At 40.8% G+C, this 24,726-nt stretch overlaps 1 protein-coding gene across 3 annotated transcripts; it reads right to left on the reverse strand.

Annotated features, from left to right (window-relative positions):
• Nucleotides 1-2,568: 2,568 nt before the first annotated feature.
• ANXA1 (annexin A1) lies at nucleotides 2,569-24,726 on the reverse strand. 3 transcript variants are annotated; one of them, XM_074994763.1, is made up of 14 exons: nucleotides 24,615-24,726; nucleotides 23,075-23,204; nucleotides 21,605-21,684; nucleotides 18,427-18,520; nucleotides 17,148-17,242; nucleotides 16,334-16,447; nucleotides 15,086-15,176; nucleotides 14,359-14,438; nucleotides 11,817-11,873; nucleotides 10,301-10,394; nucleotides 8,685-8,780; nucleotides 6,429-6,487; nucleotides 4,872-4,994; nucleotides 2,569-2,972 (listed from the first exon to the last, which is right to left on the reverse strand). In XM_074994763.1, exons 3-14 carry the CDS (start codon nucleotides 21,668-21,670, stop codon nucleotides 2,913-2,915), a joined length of 1,029 nt encoding a protein of 342 aa, XP_074850864.1. In that variant the 5' UTR covers nucleotides 21,671-21,684; nucleotides 23,075-23,204; nucleotides 24,615-24,726; the 3' UTR covers nucleotides 2,569-2,912. The 3 variants fall into 3 exon arrangements, with proteins under 3 accessions (XP_074850864.1, XP_074850865.1, XP_074850863.1); XM_074994764.1 differs by having other exon boundaries at nucleotides 23,075-23,163; nucleotides 24,615-24,629; XM_074994762.1 differs by lacking the exon at nucleotides 23,075-23,204 and having other exon boundaries at nucleotides 24,615-24,715.

Raw genomic sequence — 24,726 nt, forward strand, 5'->3', positions numbered from 1 at the left:
GCCTGCCAGCTATCATTCTAGAGTTTCTCAGTCACTCTACTGACTACTAGTCAGTCCAAGGTACTACAACTTTTCCAGGAACCCATCCTTCAACCTCACTGTTCCAGACAAGAATGAGCTCTTTGCTGCTCTGCAGCCTTTTTATATGGCCCAGCTTGGCCCTGATTGGTTGTCTCTAGCTGTAAACTGATTGGCTGGGTTTGCATAGCTTCCTTCCAGCCTGCTTTTAACCCTTCTGTTGTCAAAGTGGTGCAGCCTCCCCACTACAAATAATAATATGCTTGCCACAGTGACTTTGAAACATTGCATAGAAGGAATGAGTCAGCATGAACTTTTTTATTTACAGAACTACTTGTATGTTTCCTAAACACCAACAGGAAGCACCAGTCCTGACCAGGAGCCAACACCAGCTTGGTAGAGGCAAAGTCTACATTTCAACACCCCAAATTCGTGATAGCTGTCCTGCAATGAGTACTAATTTCAATGACAGCTCAGAAACATGTCCTTGAATTGCTCAGGTTAGCCAACACAGACTTGCAAGTGAAAACAGAGCTGTAGCTATTCATTACTAAAGATCAAGGCTTTAAATAGGTTGTGTAGAAACTGTAAGAATGAGAATAAGAATTCTCAAATGGTTATGGCCAGAAGGTCATTGCTGTCCATTGTGTAGGTGCCAGGGTGGGAGAGAGGGGCTTTTTTTCCTCTTGATCCTACAAACAGTGTTGTGGTTCTTGTCTGTGGTGAGATTGCATGGACTGTCCCTCCTATCATTGGCAGAGATGGACACAAAGGATATGGGGATGGGGAAGGTGTGGGATGGCTTTGCCCTTCCTTTGTATTGGCCTGTGAAGCTGGATGGTGCACTCATCCTGCCTCCCAATGTTGTTTTCTGAATTCTGTTCTACTCCTGACATTTTTAAGAGTTTGGGCCAAAACGCAGTGATAGCCTGGTGTGCTTCATAAAGCTGCGGAATGCAAAGGTGCCTGTTACACATCCTGTGCTTTAACATATGACATATTACTAATGGGGAAGGGGTGTTTGAGAGGGGCAAAAGAACTGTAATGAAAAGCTTCTTAGATTATTCTTATTTCCAAATTGGCTCAATTATTGTCAGAACAGAAGCAAACTCTGAAGTCTTGTGTTTTTTCCACAAGAAACTATAAATGAAAATGTTTTGCTGCTTGGAACTAGTTTAAACACTGTAAATGAATACAAAATTTTGCACTTAATTGCTTCACATTGGCTAGCTGAGGTTGGTCACAGGGTAGCCATTTCTGTTCCAGATTAGCTAATCCTATTCCATGGGACCCAGAGGGCCAGTAGCAGAAATTTGGCCTAATTGTTTCTCAGAGTAGCGCAACAAGAAGTTACCTTTAGAGTGCTGCCTGCTACTGTTAAAAAGGGAAGGCCTATATTTTAAATAAACAACCTACCTCCACTGCACCTGAACACCAGATATCAGAATAATATGCCCACCAAAGATTTTGGAAGACAGAAGCAGGCTGTCTTCCCACTACAAAATATAATATCAAATAGGGTTCAAAGGTAATTGTCCTAGTCACACAAAGAACTGCAGAACTTGGTGGGTTCTTCAGTAGGTTTGGATTATTGGTTCAGTCTCTAAACACTGAAGTGACTCATCACTCTCTATATAGAAGTTAGTTATATTCGAGCTATGTTTACACATAGGTTAGCTATAGCATTGCTGGTCTGTTTGATTTTTGCCTTTAGCTCTGGTGATCTGGTTTACATTGTGCTTTAATTTTATAGATGTAATTTGACCCTGTTAGTTCTGGTATTTGCATGGTTTCAATATTAGTTCTCTTGCAGTCATAATGGTCAGCTAGTGACACTTTGTGGATAGAACTGGCAAAGCTAAGATTATGCTGTGGTGAGAAATACTGAAGGAAAACACACTGGCTCAACCATGGACATACCAAGGAAACTAAAAAGAACCCATGAATCTGTCTTACTAAGCTACTGGTGGATTTTCTGAAGACCAGAATTGCTTTTTCCCAAAACAGATAAAAGTCTTTTATCTCCACCTTCCATACTGGAAGAAGTGCAGCTTGACCAGACTGGAGAATTCAGTCCTAATAGTTTATTCCTCCATTATATCTGGAAGGTCCAAAATTGCTTAAATGTCTGGCATCCCAAGAAGGTCTTGCAGGGTTGGTCCTTAAGGGGGGGGTGGGAACCCTCTGACTTCCAGAGGCTTCTACATGACGTCTAGTGATCTGAAAAGCTCCCTTCTGCAGTATACATTTCACTGAATATTGGCTTCTTGAGCGTGAATTGTTTATAGTACCTCAGGCAATTTCAATTAAATATATATATATAAATATATATATATATTTTGCACTGCTGGTTAACCCTGTGTTCTGCTTCTGAGGCTGATTTATATACTGTAAACCCATTCACTTCTGTTTTGATTTAGGCTGTGGATTTAATTGTTTTGCCGGAAGCTAAATTCTCTTCTTTGTTTTAAATTCTCATTCATTCTCACTTGCTAGATGCAACTACAGCAGATATAAAAATGTGAAGAAACAACAAAGGACATATTAGACCTCTTCATGGGTTAATTTTATTTGTAAAGTTATACTTGTCTTGCTCAGAGAAAAAGCTACATTGTATATGTTTAATTTTTTGATGCAAATAGAATGTTTAAGTACACTCTTTGGCTTTTGATAAATAAAAAAAAAAGGATTAATAATGCCACACAGAATAGTTATATCAAAATACATTTTCCAGGTTACAAAATACACATTTTTCAGATAATATGTGTCTGGACCATCATCCAAACCAGAGATTCATGTCTTTATAAAGCCTATGTTATGTATTGTAAACAGCTGAGATACAGGGCATGATCACCACCGTGACGAGGCTGGAATGTGTCAGCAAAACACGAAGCTTAGTTGTCACCACCACACAAAGCCACCAGAATAGTTTCATAATCTCCTTGAGTTTCATCCTGTTAATTTAAGAACGATATAATTATTATTATATTTCTGATTAAAGACCCCTTCTAAGATCAAGACCCTATTCTTCTGGACACTGGATATAGATCTAATAAGAGAAACTGTTTATGTCCCAAACAAAGGGCACAATCCTGCAGAGGTTTTACACACATGATTAACTTGGTGAACTCTGTATGGTTAGTTTCACTACGCTAATGAGAGTACTCAGTGCATGACACTAAGCACATGTGAAAGACATAAGGATCACAGTATATATACAGAAAAATAGATAAGGGTGAAGTCCTAAAGGATTCATTTTACAGATGGAGCACTGAAGCATGAAGACATGAAGTAATCTGCCTAAGTTCATACAGTGAGTCTGTGGCAGAGCTGAGAACATCCTGAGTCCTGATTAAGTGCCTTAACCCCTTTGGGAGGAGTAAAATGGAAAAATCATCCTTTATCCATGAACATCAATTTTTATTTAAACTATAATTAACACATAAGAAGATTGGGTTAGTCCTAACTGGTGTTAACAAAGGGCTCTTTTGAAATAATTTTAGAGGTAATGAAATTTAACTGCTCACAGAATTCAACAATTTGGAATACAATTTCCATGAGCATCTAATTTATCAAGCTGCAAGTGTGATTTTGCTTTGCCCGATTCAGATGGCATATTCCATATCGGATTCAATTTACTAGTGCAGTCAGGTAATTTTGCCCCAAGATGGAATGCAAAGCAATATCATATTATGTTACCTAACACAAAGTATTCTCCATAGCTATACATTAAGAATACTAATGAATTGAATTGCTATACCATCTGCAGTATTTTGTCTGTGAGATGGCAGATACTGGTAAAGATTATGATGTTTTAGTGCATGTACGCATATTTCCTCTACAATCACTATGTTTGTGACAGTAAGTACTCAGTAACTCTCAAAAAGTTATTTAGCAGTGGTAGGTTCAGTGATACTAGAATGAGATTGTTTAAACTTTCCATAGTTCATTCCAGTTTGGCCTTTTAAAAAAGTAAGCCTGAAGACACAGGGACAGATATGTAGCCAGCATACTTAGTGATTTACATCAGCTAAGGATCTCATCCTCTGCATTCTGCTGAGAATGCTTTGTGGCTCTGGGAATCCAGCTTCTTTTAATTTGACCCTTTTTTTCCCCACAGATGTATTTTTGTTAATTTAGATGATGAACTAAAGAGGCAAGTTGGATGAGGCAATATCAATGACCTCCTGAGGTCCCTTCAAGTTCTATGAGATGTGTATCTCTATATCTCTTACTGTAACATCTTCTACTGGTAAGAGGGACAGCCCTTCTTCAAGTCACAGGAACTCAGAAAGCTTGTCTTGCTTGCCAACAGAAGTTGACCCAATAAATGATGTTACCTTGTTCAGCTTGCTTCTCTACTACCCTGGGGTCACCACTGCTACCATTACTTGGCATATAGCAGTAGAAGGCATCACAGAGGAGTGCCAAACTGGCAGCCCTGAAGACTGTAACCTTCTGTCTACCCTGACAGCAAGAACAGAAGCAGTGCAAGCATTCCTGCTCTGTCCAGCCCCTGTGTCTCATGAAGGACCATCCCTCAGGAGGAGAAAGCACGTCAGTCTCTATGTCCACTCAGTCTTTCTGCCAACAGGCTGAAACTGCCAAATAGTGCCATATATCGCCATTGGAAATGGCTTTCGGGAGATATGGTCCTCAACCAGGAAAGGGCTCATCCTCACCACCATTTTCACGTGGGTCACTGAAAAAACGTTAGCTGGTAACTATTTTTCAGCCTTACCTGAATTAAAGTTGCTGACCTAAAGCATGGCCAGATAGCCCATGACCAGCTGGTTGCAACAACATTTTACGGTCAGTAGTTAATATAGCTTCAACTGAAAGGAAAAACATACCAAGATGGCCTGGCAGAGAGATTTGCCGTACATGTTCTTGTAATATCCCTTGATCTCATTCATGTCAACCTCAGAACGTGAAACCATGATTCTGTTCAGTATTTTGTGGCGTGTCCCAGAGCCCTGTTAAAAATAAATCATGAGTACATGGGCATACAAAGCATCATTCTTAAATCAGTGTGGAATTTGTTTATTTTTGACAACCTGTATGATGGTAACATCGAAAGGAATTGCATGTCAAACAAGGGGGGAAAACTCGAACAGTTGCAACATAAATCAAAAATAGCTGTGGATTCATCTGACCATTCACCGCCTGAATGAGCATGGGGCTCAGGCCACAGGCCCTGCATGACCTCTGATGCCCTCAACTCCACCCTTTTCAGACTCCTGACAATGTAGACATGCTGTTAAGGCTTCCTTTGCTTTCTACTAAGTGCTGTCATGGGGAAACCTCCTTAGTACAGTAGCCCTGATGGTCTCATGTGATCTCCAAGTCCACATAAGTTACTGGCTAGATACAAAAACAACAAGTCCTGTGGCACCTTATACACTAACAGATATTTTGGAGCATAAGCTTTTGTGGGTAGAGACCTGCTTCGTCAGATGCAGGCATCATGGATACAGATATCACTGGCACAATCTTAAAGTTCAGAAGACATTATCAGTTCTAGGAGAGTTCCAAATTTTATATAGCTTTAATATCACTGAACCAAATAAACTTTTTTATGTGTGTCCATTGTATGTAGGTAGGTGCAGGTGAGTTCCTCTAGAGGAAAAAAAAATCCTGAGCCCCTTATAGCATACAGGAATCATCATCATCATCATCATCATCCTCAATAACGGTGGGCTCAGCGCCCGTTGGTGTCTGATGCCTCTCTCACTATTTCCTTCCATCTTTCCCTGTCCAGTGCAGAGTGGCTTAGTTTCTGTAGACTAGCTCTGCACCAATCTACTACATCATCTATCCACTCTCTTTGGGGTCTGCCCTACCTGTTCGAACTGTCCATCATACTGAATACCAGGAAAGTGTACGGTAATTCTCTCCCCCTTAGTTACATCTACACTAGAGTGACCTATACTGTCAGCAGATATATTCTGACAAAACTTCTGTCAACAGCTTGCAGCCAGACCACAAAGTGGATCGAAAAAGCAATTTGTTCTGTAGCCAGAGAGTGGCCAGACTGCCCGGCTGCTCTCTGGACAAAATAGCCAACTGGAAGCACAGCAGACAGGTTTATCCAGTGACCCAGAAGCCCTGTCTTTAACAGAAGGTCCCTGGAACTTCCAGACTGTCTTTCTGTTGACAGAATCTGTCAAGAGAAGCATCCTGCCTCACAGGGGAATGGGAGAACACTGTCGACAGAAGTGCCATGTTCTGTCAATACGTCATCTTGGGAATGTAGATGCTCTGCAGATTTTCTCAACAAAATGTCAGTCTCATTACAAAATCCCATAGTGTAAACATAGCCATGGCAGGATGCTCTGGCCCAGTTTGTCATTACCCTATATTTTAAAAAGTTTTCCCTCTCCCAACAAAAGTTTTTCAGTATACTCTACCTTCATTGCCAAGTAGAGCTTTTCCGCAAAGAAAGCTGGTTTGCTTGTGGCGCATTTCACTGCATTGAAATAATTGTGACACAGTTAAATGTGACACATAAGTAACACACATGCACAAAGCGTGTAAAGATAACACTTTATAAATGCAAGAGTATCCAATCCCTCCCATGTGTAGGGTGCATCCCTCACCAGCACCATTTCTTTGTTTGCTACTTTTCTATCTCCCTTCAGGACACATGATAGAACTATCAAATTGCTTTCACACTATGTTCATACAGATGTAGATTCTCAGTGGGCGGGCGCGTGGGCGGGCAGGGGAGGGTCCTGTAGACAGTCCTGAGCTGGATTTACCAACATGAAGTTAAGAATGATGCTGAAGTTCTCAGGTGACAAAGCGAAGCAAGTTGTTCACTGTATAATGAAGCTTATCACACAACCCCCAGAAGCAGTGTTCCCGGTAAGCTGAGTGCTTGGACGGCTGCCTAGGAAAGATTCAGGTGCTGCCCATCTGATTAGGGGGTCACCCACATCCAGCAGGATGCGTGTCTGTTCGTAGTGCACATCTGAACATCCATGGTGCACATAACAAAATCTATTCTGCCCATGGATGAAAAAAAAAAAAGGGAACACTGTCCAGCAGTTGATAAGCTGGAAGGAATTAATTATGCAAACCATATACTTAACATTAGGATATTTCCATTACTGTGCCCAAACTGAAACTAACAAAGAAATAAAGCTAATAAAGCTAATTCCTTCCTAATAAAGTTAATTGGTGGGTTATGTTTACACCAAATACTCAGAGCTGAGCTGGCAGCACAATAATAATATATTTAGTTCACACCTATGTAGCACTTTGCATTCATGAGTCTCAAAGTCTCCTAAAGCTCTCTGGTGCATGAATGACATGCCCATTCCATCGCACCTAAGGGAGAATGCTGTTCCTTCACATGACTGGCCAGATCCACTGGCTGGTGTATTGGGAGAGACATGCCGCTGCCTCATCTTTCTCTTCTCTGAAGTGGCATGTGATCCCAGGAGATGGTAGAAGGCAGATAGCCATGTCTTTCAGCAATTTGCCCAAAGTCACATGAAGAGTCGATGAGAAATTTAGAAATAGAATTCAGGTCTCCTGATTCCAGGTCCCATACTCACTCCACTGAGGTGTGGTGCTTTAAGTGAGAATTGTTCAGCCACATGATTTTTGCTAAATTAGTCTCCCATCATTTGTACTGTTCATGAGAAATACCAAGTTTAAGGGACATAACAACAGATGTGGAAATAAACATCTGCCTTGAATCTTCACAAGGATAGTCTCCTGAGCAAAGTCTTAGCTGGCTAATTTGTAACATTTTATCAAAATACAAAGTAAATCAGTGTGGAGAATGAAAGCTCCACAGCCCTAGTTTTATTTACACTATGGTCATGGCTACACTAGTCTCCACCTTTTGGAAGGGGTATGCTAATGAGCCACTTTGGCAGATGTTAATGAGGTGCTGCCATGAACATGCAGTGCCTCGTTAGCATAATGACGGCCACGCGTGTTTTGAAAGTGCCTCTTTCAAAACTCATGCTGCTCATGTAGCCAGGGGAATTTCGAAAGGACCCCCTGGGTTTTGAAAGCCCCTTCTTCCCAAAACCAAATGGGGGTGCTTTTGAAAGGCCGCTGTCTACACACAAGTGGCATATGTTTCAAAAGCAGCACTTTCAAAATGCGTGTGCTGCCATTATGATAATGAGGAACTGCATATTCATGCAGCACCTCATTAGCATCTGCTGAAGTGGCTTATTAGCATCCCCCTTTCAAAAGGCAGGGGCTAGTGTAGCCACGGCCTAGGAGAATTTCGTATCACTCTGGCAAAGAGCCTTAAAGTGAGTTTAAATGACTTTCATGCTCACTTTATGGTCCTTTTACAAAACCACAACAGTATAAAGCAACTAAAGTACAAATAACAATCAGAGTCTACAGGTGGATTTCAACAAAAACATTTGTTTATGAAATATGTATTTTCACACATTAACTTATATTTGTATTGACTTGAAATAACTCCTGTTTAATCCATTTTGTTCTAGTTAGGCTTCCCAAAGTGTCAGACATGAGCCTGTCATGTACAGAACCTATTCTCTCTCTCAATGAAACATAAGAAGAGATTAGGAATCCTTCCCATTGTGGCACTGAAAGACAATTTACTTCTGACATTCATATAGTTAATATGGAAAGAACAGTTTAGAAACAAGGAGTTAAGGAGGAGTACATACCAATTGCTGTCAGGCAGCTCTCAATGTCACCTTTCAGTTCCAGGTCTAATGCCTTGTTCATGTCATGTTGGCTGTATTTGGTATATTTCTGAAAGACTGAATATGGATATGGAGCTTAGTGAAAACTGGGAAAATACAGTGTTCTTCCTCACTTTATTTTGTTAATCTTAGAAGACAGTTCTCTGATGTCCACCACATGTAGCAGATGGTTAGCTAAGGATATGTTGACGTCTTCATATTAGCAAGAGATATGCTTGAGTTTCCAATGGCTGACGTGGGAATTGATGTATCAGACTACATGGTCTAAAGTATAGTTATGTACCTGGCTTATTTAACCCAATAGCCTGTCTGACAGTGGTTACTATCAGATACTTCAGATGAAGTGACAAGAAACCCCAACATAGTTAATCATGTGATAACTTGACCATATGGAAATTGCTTCTGTACTTAAGTCAGTTAGCGCATTGGATGGGAAGGGATTCCCTAGGAAGCAGTACTGCGGGAAGGGCTCTAGGGGTCACAGTGGACCACAAGTTGAGTATGAGTCAACTGTGTGATGCTGTTACAAAAAACAAACATGATTCAGGGATGCATTAACATGAGTGTTGTGAGCAAGACACAAGAGATAACTCTGCTGTCTACTCTGCACTGATTAAGCCTCACCTGGAGTACTGCATCCAGTTCTGGGCCCCACATTTTAGTAAAGAGGTGGAGAAACTAGAAAGGCACCTAAAATGATTAAGCCTAAAAAATATGACCTATGAGAGGAGAATAAAACAACTGGATTTGTTTAGTTTGGAAAAGAAAAGGCTGAGAGGGGACATGATATCAGTTTTCAGGTACTTTAAATGGTGTTACAAGGAGGGAGAAATATTATTCTCCTTAGTCTCTGAAAATAGGACAAGCAGCAATGGGTTTAAATTGCAGCAAGGAAGGTTTAGATTGGACATTAGGAAAAATTTCCCATCATGGTGGTTAATTACTGGAATAAATTGCCGAGGGTGGCTATAGAATCTCCATCACTGGAGATATTTAAGAACATATTAGACAAATATCTAACAAGGATGACATAGGTGGCAAGGAACTGGCCTTGATGACCTCTTGAGGTCCCTTCCAGTCCTAGTATTCTTTGTAACTATGTTCCCCAAATCATATACTATCCTCCAGAAACCAAGTTAAGACAGATGCATGCTTATTGCATTTACTCCAGAAGATCTTCAAAATGGGATGCAGTTCAACTCATAGTGTGAAATGTCAACTTTATGCGCCTCTTATTGTATGTCACCATCCAAAAGTGTGTACTGGGGATATATTTTACAAGAGTGACTTATTTCAACCATTTGCTGAAATATCCAGAGCATACAAACTTTCTCATATGCGTGCTTTTGTCCATTGGATATACAGTATCTGTTTACACTGATATACCACTGGCTTTTAGAAATTGGGACCCAGTCCAATGTCTTTTAAAGTCAACAGGAAGACTTATTTCAGTGAGTACTGGTTCACATCCTTAGTTGTTTCAACACTTTTGGCACCTATTACTCAAATATATGAGAGGGGCAAGGTGCCTTTTAAAAATACAGCTCCCCTAAGGCCGAGTTCTTTATTCAACTTACCCCGTCGAAGATGTGGGTAGCTTCTCGTAGTAAGGATGTTCAAGAATGCAGCGACATCTGTTCCTTTTCTTTTCTCTCCTGCTTCATATAAGGCCTATTGTAAAGCATAGAAGTTTTATAAAATCCTTATAATGAGACAACATGGAATATTATACATCTAATGTTGTCACCTTCAGACAAACAGTCCAGTGCACCATTGTCTTGATCAAGGACTAAGGATATGCCATACATAATATGGAAAGCCTCCCATTCGCACAAACTCATTCAGAGGATTCTTAACTTTTCCCACTCTTACTGCATTCTTGACTACAGTCATAGTACTCCCACAGAGCATGAGACACCATGTGATTGGCATGTCCAAACTTTTATTACAGGATCTTTCTTGAGAGAAGTGTGCTGCTGTCAGTGTGGAAAGGGCTGGACTGACTTTCTGTCTCTTGCTGGACTCAAAAGTTAAATGAACTCAGATAAGAATTGCACAGAAATATAATCTGGAAAAGCTACATACCAGGTCTTACGTTTCATTCCATGAGGGCTGTTAATGGAAAACCAGAAGAACCAAACTCATTTTCCCCCAATCTCCAGACATCCTCCACCCACAATAATCACCTGTAGGATGGTACCCCTTATTATAGCTAAATCCATACAGCAAAGGAACTAACAAAAGTACCCACTTCAGATCCAAGGAATGATGTACTTTAGTTGACCTGTACAGATTATATTGAGTGCTGTAATTTAGTTCTCCCATCCTAAGGGATGAATCTTGTGTCCTTTCAGGTGTGTGAGTGTGTGCACGCACATGCGCACACAAAAGCAAGGGCATGTGTTAGGAAACTGAATGCAGATGTTAAAGGACTGAATTTTACAATGAAGCCAACTAACTTGCCTTTATTTCATTTTTGAAATTCTGAAGTGGGGTGATGATGACATGATTTTATCTACAAGCATAAAGGCTCGGGATAAGATGCTACTTCAGTGTTGTTGGCTGCGATGTTTAGCCATAATAAAGTAAATCACACTAATCTGGAAGCCACACTATGGTACATTTTTGTGTTGTTTCAACCTTCATTAAAAGATTCTAAAATCTAAAACAACAGCGAACTAATAACTATCAAGGAATTTTAAAAGGCTTATGATTACAAAGCTGAAGTGACATTTAAAAAGAGGAGTGCTACAAATTTGTATTTGGCTAGGATGGTGCAGGTGGTTCTTCCCAACATGTGGGCTTCTTTCCCAGAGATGTACTGGGTTTTCTAAATAAAAGGAAGAGGCCCTGGATAGCTTATCAATCACACAACAGACCATTACTTGCTCATCTACTAAACATTCTCCAAGAGAGGAGGCTCAGTCAACCTCTAAACTAATAAAGGATCTTGGGTGGCAGGATCCCAGTAGATTATGTAATGTCCTTATCCAGGGATTTTGTGCTTGATACAATCAGAATAATATAGACAGCCTCCTCTGAATAAAATCAGACCAGAGAAAACATTTATCAGAGTTCAAAGCATTTTCTTACCCTTGCATCATTGTCAGCAAGCTCTTCATTCACCCGGCAATCTTCACTTCGGTCACCCTAAAAAAATTCATTTTTTTCATATTGTCTTTTTTGTTTACATGAATGCCATTTGCCATTTTAGCATGAAGTTTTAGAGCACAAACGCAAAATTCCCATAGGTAAGTCAACCACTCTACAAATGTAACGAAAGCGTTTGCTAAACAATCAGGTTTCCTTTATTTAGGGACAGATTCAAGTAGGGCCTTGATTATTATTTTTGAATAATCATATGAACTTCAGTGAAATTATTTTGAGATAAGTTTCTGTTCAACATAAATAAGGGATAATAATCTACCCAATAGGTAGAAATTCCTACACATAGATCTCTTCTTAATTTAGACTTAATTTCATTTTATGAATTTGGTATACATTTTAGTAAAGGATTCTATCTGAAGATGTCATTTGAAACCTCAATCCTACAGTCTGGATAAAGTGACCATCTGTCCCATTTCTTACCGGGACAGTCCCTTATTTAAGCTGTCTCACAGGCATCCCAACTTTCTTTAAGAAAACAGGCAAACTGTCCTGTATTTTGCAGGGTTCTTGTTCCCTGGCACCCTGTACCTTGAGGTGGCAGCCTCTTCTGCCAGGGATTTCCTCCACTGAGTGGTTGCTCTGTTCCCCAGAGCTCTGCACCTTGTGGCTGCAGCTCCTGCTGCTGTGGAGCTTGTAGGTGGGCAGCTGCCCCATTCCCTAGCACTCCATGGTGGCAGCCCCAGCTGCCGGCAAACTGTACAACAGAGCGGCTGCCTCATTTCCTGCTGCCCTATACTTAGGGGAGGCAGCTCACACTGTCAGGGAGACTCCCCACGGTCTGCTGCCTCGTTCCCTGGCATCCCACATCTCAAGGAAGCAGCTCCTGCTTCATTCCCCAGCCCTCCCTGCTGGGAGCCTTTGGAACAACTTTCCAACCAGGGGTTCTGGAGCCCTCATCCTCTACTCCCTTTCATCTCTGGTGCCTCCCCATTGGAGGCTGCAGAGCCTCCATCCCTGGTACCTCATTCTGGAGCAGCAGCCCCCATTGCCAAGGAGCCCAAACATGGGACAGCAGACCTGTCCCCGTCCCCGGAGGCCCATGTCCCGCATTTGCCATTGCCATAGGGCAATGTGGTCACCCTCATTTTGGAGGGAAATTTCTGATTGTGACAGCTTGAAATCCCTGAATCATGGAGTCAAATACCTGCAGAGTTTACAGAACTGTTTTATTTATCGTGCCCATTAACATTTGCTCTAATCTACTTGGGCATAATCTGCCTAGAGGACAATTTGTCCACCTCCCCCACACTCTGCTTTTTATCCAGCTACATTACTATTAAAATATTGCCTAGATTCTAGCTGAAAGTTTTACTTCCATGTTTCTTGGATTTTTATTTTTAACTTTCCATCTCGTGAGACTGAATATTCTTTCTCTTCATAGAATCATAGAATACTAGGACTGGAAGGGACCTTGAGAGCCGATCAAGTCCAGCCCCCTGCCCCAATGGCAGGACCAAATACTGTCTAAACCATCCCTAGTAGACATCTATCTAACCTGTTTTTAAATATCTCCAGTGATGGAGATTCCACAACCTCCCTTGGCAATTTATTTCACTGTTTGACCACCCTGACAGTTAGGAACTTTTTCCTAATGTCCAACCTAAACCTCCCTTGCTGCAGTTTAAGTCCATTGCCCCTTGTTCTATCCTCAGAGGCCAAAAAGAACAAGTTTTCTGCCTCCTTCTTATGACACCCTTTTAGATACCTGAAAACCGCTATCATGTCTCCCCTCGATCTTCTCTTTTCCAAACTAAACAAGCCCAATTCTTTCAGCCTTTCTTCATAGGTCACATTCTCTAGACCTTTAATCATTCTTGTCACTCTTTTCTGGACCTTCTCTAATTTCTCCACATCTTTTTTGAACTGCGGTGCCCGGAACTGGACTCAGTACTCCAGCTAAGGCCTAACCTGCACAGAGTAGAGCGGAAGAATGACTTCTCGTGTCTTGTTCACAACACACCTGTTAACGCATCCCAGAATCATGTTTGCTTTTTTTTTGCAACAGCATCACACTGTTGACTTATATTTAGCTTGTGGTCTACTACAATCCCTAGATCCCTTTCTGCTGTAGTCATTTCTAGACAGTCTCTTCCCATTCTGTATGTGTGACACTGATTGTTCCTTCCCAAATGAAGCACTTTGCATTTGTCCTTATTAAACTTCATCCTGTTTACCTCAGACCATTTCTCCAATTTATCCAGATCATTTTGAATTATGACCCTATCCTCCAAAGCAGTTGCAACCCCTCCCAGCTTTCCTATATTCCTTTCAAAATACTTGTAAATGCTGATCATGTGAAAAAGTTCAAAGCAAATAGATGCCCATTAAAAAAATTAAAGGTTTTTCTTTAGTAGCATGAAAACATTATTCAAAATATCTTAATTTGTTTAAGGAGAAATTTTGTTTCACATAGATTACTTTGGGGAGTTATTTTTAATATAGACTAATAAGCTGAACATAAGCATACCTTAGCTAGAGCAAGCAAAGCTTTTTGGAAGTCTCCAGATGTATCTGAGGCAATGTCTTTTGCAAGATCTCTCTTCAGCTCTACAATAAACCAACAAAACAAGAGCACAATATTGACATTTTTAAAATGTCTTTCCTCTCTCCCCTTCCCTCAAATCCCCATATGGGGCCTCTTCCCTGCCTCCTCCCCTAAGTGCTCTCTGTCCCTTCTTCCCCCACCAGCATTTCTAAAGCAGCATGAATCAGATGATTTCTGCTGTTCAAGCTCCGGGAGGAAGGAGGAGGAGCAGGGATGAGGCGTGAATCAGCTGATTTACAGCACTCCGGAAGTGTTGAGAGGGAGGGAGAGGAATAAATAAGTGCAGGGCCCTGAGTGTGTGAATGGTACTGGGGCAAAGGCAGGGGGTGTGAATGGGCCACATGTAGAACCCCCATGGGCCACAGATTGTCCACCACTGGCTTAGGCCGATCTCTTTTTTTATATATTCCTTGTGTGACATTGTCCAGGAGGAGTCTGGTGTCTCTAGGGAAAGAAGCAGGGGACAGTAAGATCTCTCCTGCCATTTTGAAGTGAAGCTTTTAATGACAGGAATTGATTTGTCATATTCTTTGGACATGGGTGCTTCAAGATCACCAATACGAAGGAGAGAAACAGCTTGACTGAATGTGCCTTTATTCCTTCTCCAAGGACATGTCCTAATCATGCAGTTTTACAACCTATGAATCACCTTCCCTGTAGACTCTATTGATTTCTCGGATTTCCCTGTTGCTCCTTGAAGCCAGAATCTCAATTAAGGTATCTTCATCAGTTCCAAGTCCCTGTTGGAAAATAGTTGAGCAAATTATTTAACTATGGAAACACAATATCTAGAGGCACAAAACTATATATAGTACATTAATACAACTTGAGTCAATAGATACTAATACTCACACACTCCCTCTCAGGGGTGTCCTCTTTTTTGGAAAGTTCAAATATTGTAACCCTAAGAGAACCTGTGTAATAACTATAAAATGAATATCCTTGATTACAGAAGCATACATAGGTTTTTGAAAGATTATTGCAGCTGGGAAGGCTGGGTGCAGTAAGGTAAGCCTTCCAGTAAATAAAAAAACAAACATTTTACACCAACCTAATTATCTTTACTATACTTCTTCCTTGTCAGACTTGCTAATGCCTGAGACAAGTCTAACAAAGACTGAACAGCTTATAGGTATACCTTGCTCAGAGGAAACTGGCTAGAAGGAAACACATTTTTTAAATAGTAATTTAACTGTCAAGGGCTGCAGCTGCCAACTGAACGTTTGCTTATAGATTATATTATGTCTCATGTTAAATAAGTTTTTTTTCCCCTCAGAGTTGTTACTTGGCCTGACTACAGCTTTGAAAAATTAGCTGATTCTGCTTTTTGTGCTGGTGTTTTTTGTTTTTTTTTTTTAAAAGAGGTGAACATTTGTGCTCCTTCTGATTCACCTGGGGCAATTCAAACAGCTTTTTTTACTACATGGAATTTTTTCTTATGCAGTCTACAGAATAACCTGTTAGAGAACAAAATAACAGTGCACATGAAACAGATACAAGTAAAATCAGATCATAACAAGCTGGATGAAAAAATTATAAGCATGAAAAGGAACTACAGGGTGTTATTTAGCAGGTGTAACTTGATATCTTGGCTCTTTAGCACCAAGGTATTAAATAATCCATTTTTTGGAGAGTTGAATTGGAATTATTCAAGCTCATAATTTTAACTGATTGGCACTGGCAAGCTATCAATGCATCTTCACAAGCTTTGCAATAAATAATAGAGACAGAAATCTTGTCTGATATGTCGGATTTATTCGTGTTCAGATGTGGCACAGCAAACAATATTAGAATCTGAATATAATTGCAGAATATAAGCCAAGGTAGCAGTAAAGTGTTCTTTTGGTTTTTGAGGTTTTTTTAAGTTTGGAGTTGTCCTGCGATTTTATTGCCATACCTTCATAGCACCTCTGAGCTCCTGAGCATCCAACTGGGCTGGGGTTTTCAATAGAGCCAGGACAACATCTTCAAGCTGACTTTTAAGGGCTTTTTTCAAAGCTTCTTCCAGAGGCTACATGGAACAATATACAATTGTAAGCTGGCTAGTTTTAAAGTCTCACAGTTCACAAGCACGCAAAATATGAATAAGCAATACTATTCCATCTCTCATAAGTCCCTTAGAAAAAAATCACCTATTACAGAAAATCATGTTTTAAGCATTGAGTACTTTGTAGCAGCTAGTTAAAGAATCATCAGCATGAATAAAAAGCAAAGTGTTCCGAAGTGCTCTTTCTCCTGAATAATGCATCGAAGACAAAACCAAAGCAGACTCTCCAGTTCTTACAAGAAGCTAAAGTTGGTACTATGATCATGATTTGCTTACAAGTGCATCTGGTTGGCAGGGTGGAGAGCGGGATGGGCTTTTGTGTTTGCCTGTTTAAGGATAAAGAAATTGGGAAAAGAACTACAATGGAGATTTCCTGACACTTTAGTACTGGGAAGTGAGAGGCCAGGTCTACACTACGCACATTCAACTATGTTAATTATGTAGCTGGAGTATACTTTAATTTGAGATATACTTTAATCTGAGCTTCTGCACTGTCTCCACTGCAGGAGGTCAATGGGAATAAGCGTTCCCATTGACTTTGCTTACTCCTCACAGAGGGCAGGAGTACCAGTGCTGACAGGGGTGCCCTGTGAGTTCGATTTAGCACGACCCCACCAGGAGCTGAAAAGCGAAATCCACTTATTAAAGGCAGCCTTCTTATTACCTTTCCTTTAGACTGCTGGTATGCAGCTTTGATCTGCTGCCGTTGTGCATTGGTTCTTTTAGTCAAGATATCCATAATGGTCGCTTCATCCACACCTGAAAGTGACAGAAAACAAACCTTTGCAAATTAGTTGCATAATCCTTCCATTCTGTTGCCAGTATCCCTAAATTATGCAGTCAAATCATGATTTGTACACTATGTTCTCAAGTTTGTTTTGTTTACACTGCCAGGCACATCTACATTGATCCAAGGACAAAAATTAGCAATTTAATTTAGTAAATTGTGATTATAACCAAGAAAACAGGTAAGTAGGTTCTTCGAAGCAGGGGTGACTGAACTTTTTACGTCAGCCCAACTTTTCTTCCCTGGAATTAGCAGCGCCCCCTCCCCCAGCTGTCTAACGTAATCCAAACTGACAGAAATTTCAGGGGTGCTTTTCATATGAAAACCTCCCTTTTGCCAAGTATAAGAAAATAAGTCTGTAGAATGTAAAACCTTTATTAATCAGTACATAAATGTTAATGCACATACATTAAAAACAGTAACATATTTCAACATCTGTAATGAAATGTGTGAGCCTGAGACCCAGCAGCTGCTTGTGCTGTAACCTTCTTAGGAAATGTCATGCCCCCTTGAGGGGGCCCGTTCCTCACTTCACACACCCCTGCTTTAAATGTTGTTGAAATCTATGTTTCCTATGATGTCATATAAAGGCACTGAAATGTTCTGAGAGAAGCTCTTACATTAGGCCATAGCTAAACAAAATAAATGCTATTAGCTCCTACATTCATGTTTAACTTCAGTAAGTCTAATTGGAAAGGTGGCATATTCCACGCAAAGTACCCAGTGTGAAATTCGTTAAAGCCCAAAAATAACTGAAACAGCATGTGGCATAGTATCAGCAAATTCACATTGTCTTAATTTTGGGGAAATTTTATGGGAATCAAATCAAAATCCTTAACTTTGCAGACAGTAATACTTTTCTTCAGTTCTCCAAAGATAACATTTATAATGTTCTTACCCTTTTTGCAATACATGCATGAACAGTTACAGCAATGTTACAGTCTGAAACTGAACCACAAAGTTAGGAAGTCAAAATGTTCAGGTTTTTCCCATATGACATATTCAGGAGGGAAGCAGTTTTGGTAACTTGCTAATCTTTTAGATACATATGAGTTTCCTTTGCTGAACGCTGTTACTTCTAGTTCGACCATTTTATTCAAGATTGTTCATTCTCAACTTCCCTGAGGAAAAAATCATATCTTTGTATTCTTCTTACCCTTAGCAGTTATAGCTTTGTCCAACGCGGCAGCATCAGATGATGGATTGAAGCTAGGATAGGTGGAGACAGCAGAGCCACCTTTTGAATTTTTCTAAAAGAAACAGAATTTGGTCATTTCTCAGACACACCTTTTATGTCAAGAATCAGGTTGTGTGAATTTCCCAATCGGGAGGGAATGTTATTGTGAGCCCCTTTTTAAAGAAGAAAGAGAGTACAGCACAAGGTTATTTAATTACGTTGAGGTGGCCAACCAGTTAGCAAGGAAGAGCCAAAATAGCTGTGGATAGAGTGCAAAGAGCCATGTATTATATATTTATTTTATCAATCTATATATATAGATAAATAGAAAAAAATAAGTATATAATATATGGCACAATGTCCTTCCCCCTGCCCCTGAGCCAGGCACTCCCATCTCTCTTGCTATCACCCAGTTCCCCCTCTACTCCCCTACAGCCAGGCACCCCCAACCTCCTGTTCTATCCCAAAGCACGCATCCCGCCCCTACAGCCAGGCCCCTCCCAGCCCCGACACCCTGCTCTAGCCCAATGCTTGTAACTTGCTAGAGCCACCATCACCTCAGCCATGTGCTTCTTCCGCCAAGCACTGGGGCACATGTGCAGAGTGGTGACGAGCAGTCTGGGCACGCGACTCTCAGAGGGAGCCACATTTCATTGAACAAAGAGCCACATGCAGCCTGAGGGCCGCAGACTGGCCACCCCCGAGTTTTATAAATTACCAGCCCTACCACTCACTTGTTGTGTGACCTTGGGAAAGTCACATAAGGACCTGTTTACTGTGTAATAACACCAGTGCACTAGGAGCAACTCCACTGAAGTGAGTGTGTTACCACCAGTGTAAAAGAGATAAAAAGAGCACCTAATGATTCTATGCTTGAGTCTATCCCCGATGAAATGAGATTAATAGTTACGTAACTCATAGGGCTTTTCTACACTTGCCCCCAACTTCAAAAGGGGCATGTTAATCAGGGTGATGGGAGATTACTAATGAAGCGCTGCAGTGAATACACAGCACTTCCTCAGGCTAATTCTCCTCAGCGGCAACTTCAAAGTGTCAGACGTGGAAGTGCTGGCACGCATGTAGCTATAGGCACTTTGAAGTGCCCACGCTACTTCGAAGTGCCTTTACTTCCCAAATTTTTGAGGAGTAAAGGCACTTCAAAGTGTCCACGGCTACACACTTGCCGGCACTTCGAAGTTTGACACTTTGAAATTGCCATGAGGGAGAATTAGCCTAATGAAGTGCTGCATATTCACCATAGCACTTCATTAGTAATCTCCCGTCACCCTGATTACCATGTGCCTTTCCAGGTCGGGGGCAAGTGTAGACCCAGCCATAGTGTTATGAAGCTTAATTAATTAATCAAATAAAATACACAAGTGCAAACTATTGGCATTAAAACCTGTTTGGATAGCATTGGTAGCATTTGACCCAACAGATCTGGCAGTACAATGTGCTAACACCTGAACTTTCATAAAAATTCTCTGTATCTTCAGTCTTATCTCTTGCCTTTTCCCTCTTTACTGGGTACGCTTTAATGAGCTTTGGAAATGAATGATTAAGGAAAAAGATACAAGCAAGGTATATATGAATCAGATGCACTGTGATACATAGAACAAAATGAACTACTTAATATATCTATAGAGCTATATCACTGAGCAACTGTGTGGATGGCCTAGTTCCACAATCATATCACTCTTTAGTAACACACATATTTTGTCAAAGCTAAACTAGGAAGAGTTACATGTATTTAATACTAAAAATGTGGCATAGAATCATTGTTGGTAGAAATGGCACATTAAGAAGAGGCACTGCCTGCTTCAGTGAACTAGGATCTCAGATATCTCCAATGGTTTGATTGTTACTTGGGTTGCCACAGTGAATCTTCTGAGACAAAGAACTGCTCATAAAAAGAATTTTGGGCTCTAACAGGGCATCTGGGGCTGACATGCTGGTAAAAGGGGATTCTGGCCAAAAGGCTGCTGTGCTCAGGCAGCCAGAGGAAAAAGGCTGAAGGACAGAAATTTAAAGCCACCTCAGCCAAACACAGGCACAATTCACCCAGTACAGAGGAGCCACGCCAGAACTCCCAGCTTCATGCCATGACAATCTTTCTGAGGTTCCTTTCCTCTCCTATTGCATACTGTGCTCACTTTATTTTATTTATTTATTTATTTTACTGACACACAGATCCATTTGCCTGTTGCCCTAATCAGCTTGGTCACCTTGCAAGTTTGCCACATCTTCCTTGGTCTATTAAGAATGTTTCCTATCTCCGTATACTCCAAATTTTTAAATGATGCAGCATGTTTCCCATTTGAAACTCCTTTTGGTATCATTGAGACTAGGTGCCAGTACTCATTTTTGGATTTCCCCTTTGTTATAATATTTAGTGGCCCTTCCCATCGTAATAATTTTTGATCCGGATAATACCATAGGTGCATGAGAACAAAGAACTTATTTTGATTGAATTAGTTTCGGCTTCACGTTACTAGTTTTGGACTTGCCTTCCCATGTTTGGTTGGTTTCATTTTTCTGCCACCCTAGAATCCTTGTGTCCTCTTTAAATGTTATTTCATCCACATGGTCTTAGATGTCTACATTCCTTTGTGTGGCAGATGGATTCATTTTAGCCTTTAACCTTCTTAGACTATTATTAGGGCTGTCTAAAGAGAATGACATTTCATTCATGACATTCATACTATAGTAACTCAGCAGGGCTGACAGCCACTGTTGGCCCTGGGACAAAGGGGTGGGGCCAAGGACAGTCATTCTTAGCACCACCAGGACTGCAGCGCTAGGTCCCACACAGCCATGTGGCGTGGTGCAGCAGTACCATTGGCGTTTCAAAGGAGCTTGGATTTTCAGGTGGCCCCTTTTGCCCACCCTTGTCAGCTGACCTGCAGGAACTGAAATGGTTGTCCCAAATGGGTGTTGGCTGGTGACTAGATATTACTGTGCATAAATAAGAATAATATCAGTTCTCTGATGTTGGACATTCTGTCATAGACTTATGTCATTAGTACCTAGTGTAAAATCCTGGACCCATAAAAGTTAATTAGAATTGACCATTCTCTTAAATAAAGCATCCTTTACATCCCTTATGTATTTAACAAAATAAAATAAATACTGACTCCAATATTTTTGCAGTACTTACAATGCAGTCCTGCTCCTCATTGTCCATAAACCAGGCCTGCTTCAGAAATGATTGCACAAGTGACATGTTGAGCCAAATTTCTGGAGAGAGACAATGAAACACTAGAAAATGGAATTTGGTTTTCAGCACTTTCAGCCTCATGAAATCCCATATTCTGAACACAGCTCATTTTAAGCATTTGCAGTATCTAGCAGTTTAAGTAGCATGTATTAGCTTTGCATTTGGAATATCTTCTCTTTTGACTGTATCTGAGAGTTAGCAACATCAAACATTGGACCACATTCTCGCTACGGATGCCTACATGAGTAATTTTATTCCAGTAAGAATCTTGGGCTACAGAGCAAGCACCAGGCCACCCTGCAGATGTTGAAATCAAATAAAAAAACATGGACTCATTTCAATCCCTGAATGGCTGGATAAATACTCTAAAATGAAATTTAATTTTCAACCATAAAGGTCTTGTGTGGTTGAAAAAGACAATGGTCCCAGGGCTCATTTAAACCTGAAGGCCTTTCACATTTATGCAATCCTCATCCTAGCTGAGGATTTTAAGGACCAGTACCATTAATGGCATACTCCCAGATGCTGTCTCAGTCCCTCGGATGACTGCCCTGTGCATTGCAAGCCCGTGATCAAGAAATCATAAAGGTAGCTTAAACTCACGTTTTCAATACCAGACTCGAGTTGCACTCTGTGCACCTGCATGAGCTATAATCTCTACATGAAATGAAGATGTATCAAGCATTTATCTACAGTTAGCAATTCTTGGGCTGGATTTTCCCTCCCAGTTCCTGCCACACTGTTTCCTGAGAGGCACAGAGGGATGAGAATCTGGCCACCGCTGTCCAACTGAGAAATCTCAGCATGCAAGAGAACTCCTAGTCATCATAAAGTTGGTGGTGATGGCCCTAATGCAAACAACTCCTTCCCCCTGCTTCCCTCTCACCCACACACTGCAAGCATACACACAGATGCACAGGTCTCAAGGCTGTGAAGTAGGTGAGGAGGGACCAAGGGGAGCAGAGATGTTCCCTGCAACTTTTGAGTACCATAGGCAGTTGCTGCAAACCCTTAGTGTGCTTTAATTGACACCAAGGCTTAGTTCAAAAAAGAAGCATCATCATATTATAGAACTGGAAGGGACTTTGAAAGGTGATCGAGCCCCATCCCCTGCCCTCACAGCAGAGCCTATCACCACTCCTGACAGATTGTTTTTAACTTGTCCCAGACCCTTGAAAGGATTGAACTCACAACGCTGGTTTACAAGGCCAATGTAATATGTCATGACTGTCACTTTGCCATGACTGATGCCCTCTATGGTCCCCACCTCCTTTGCCAAGCAGATCCTGGCATGTGGGAAGTGCAGTCCCTCATTTTCCTTTACCACACAGACTTTTTGCCAAATACATCCATCCATTTTTACTAGTGAACTGTTTGTGGGGGTTAATAGCACTTGGCAGGGTTAAATACCTTACTCTGGTTGCCTCTTCAGTTTGTTCTATTGATTTGTAGGGTTAAGAAGTAGGTGAGTTTATGCGATTAAATTCCGTATCGGCCCACTGTAAACAAAGTATGTTGACTGTAGCAGCTTGATAGTTTACTACAATAGATAATAAAAGATTGCAATAAGGTACCTCCCCGTCTCTGAGTGAGAGGGTAAAGTTTTTCAGAGACGGGGTAAGAGATGAAGAGCAAGAGGATTTGAATTTGCGGAAAAAAAAATGTGGAAGTTGGCTGGGCTTTTGTCAGGCACCTAAACTTGTCTCCTTTCCCAAGCTCAGGCTGGGGCACCAACTAAAATGACAGAGATAGAAGGGGAGAAAAAGTGACCATGGCAGGTATCATGGGGGAGACAGAAATGTCTTCCTGTTTCTAATAAGTACTTAAAAAGTAATTTGGCTGAATATCAGAAGTCTGTTCAGAATTTGTCCCACTATACAAAAGCTGAATCTCTGTGGTAATATTAATCAGTAGCTAAATACTATTTTTTTTAAATTTTTGTCTTTGGGATGAAAATAGAGATTGAACTCTACCTTACTTAAAAAACAAAACAAAAAAATCGACCAAAAAAAAACCCTCCATTGCCTTCAGTGGGGTTAATCATGATGTGAATCATTGTGAGATTGGAATCAAGCCAAACCTTTGTATACCAGTTTCCTGGAGTGTTGCCACGCCAGGAATTGGATCAGACAGACTATTATGAGGGGTGGTGTAGAGCCACTGAGTTGGTCTTGAAGGAGAGTCTGTTAATATTGTTAACCTCATTAGCAAAATGCTTTGATAGTGTAGCTACCCTCAGCATTTAGGTGTACCTACTGCAAAATGGCTCCTGTCCATTCTTGCCAACACCCAGGAAATAGTGCTTCACTGTGATATAGACCTGTCCTTGGGACACAAAAGAACGGCAGTGCTGAGAGAAACAGAGAAACAGCCTCACCCTTGGAGCAATGGAAAGTCTGAGAAGACTTAGAACCCAATTCCGTAGCCCTTACTCATACTGAGTTGGTCTTACATCTGTGTTTAATTATAAAAACAGATTCTTTTCAGCTACTTCATTAAAAATATAGTTAAGGTTTCTTTTTTCACTTACAGTTGAAGTTTGTGAAGCAATGAATGCCGTTCTTAAGATACTATTGTTAAAGTAAAAGCTGTGTTAAAATCACTTCCATATAAGTTTTGAGTTTCCTGTTACTCATAGTTTTGCTGTAAAAATATCTTTCCATGGTAACCCATTAAAAAACAAAACCCAGTTGGTTCCCAGACAATTTACTGTCCAATTCTTAATATTTATTCAAGATTTCTTGTGCAGCTCAAGTAAAGAAAAATAGCAACAGTTCAAACCTCAGAATGTAAATGCAATACTTTAAAACTAAAGAATGACCCCACCCGCTCTGCCTGTGCCAACCGACAAAATCAGCAAGAAGCTGCACAAAATTACTTGGTACATGTAGAAAATATTTATTAAAGTTTGCTAAACCCACAGAGACCCACAAGGAGCTAAAATGCATACCTTTTGCTTCCCACAGCTCAGAAAGTGTTACTTCTCTGGAAGCTGCAGCCTGGAAGAGGAGAACCTAAGGCTTGTGATTTTTATAAAGCCGTTGGGCAACCACACCTAGCAA

This window comes from Carettochelys insculpta, chromosome 5, assembly GCF_033958435.1.
Source record: "Carettochelys insculpta isolate YL-2023 chromosome 5, ASM3395843v1, whole genome shotgun sequence".
NCBI lineage: Eukaryota > Metazoa > Chordata > Testudines > Carettochelyidae > Carettochelys > Carettochelys insculpta.

Excerpts from the sequence above, each read along its gene's own strand:
- ANXA1 (XM_074994763.1), bottom strand. The coding sequence starts at position 21,670 with ATGTCACTTGTGCAATCATTTCTGAAGCAGGCCTGGTTTATGGACAAT. Across the intron at positions 14,439-15,085 it reads CAATAGAGTCTACAGGGAAG|AGCTGAAGAGAGATCTTGCA; the intron begins GTGATTCATAGG and ends GGTTTATTGTAG. Across the intron at positions 2,973-4,871 it reads CTCTCTGCCAGGCCATCTTG|GATGAAACTCAAGGAGATTA; the intron begins GTATGTTTTTCC and ends TTAAATTAACAG.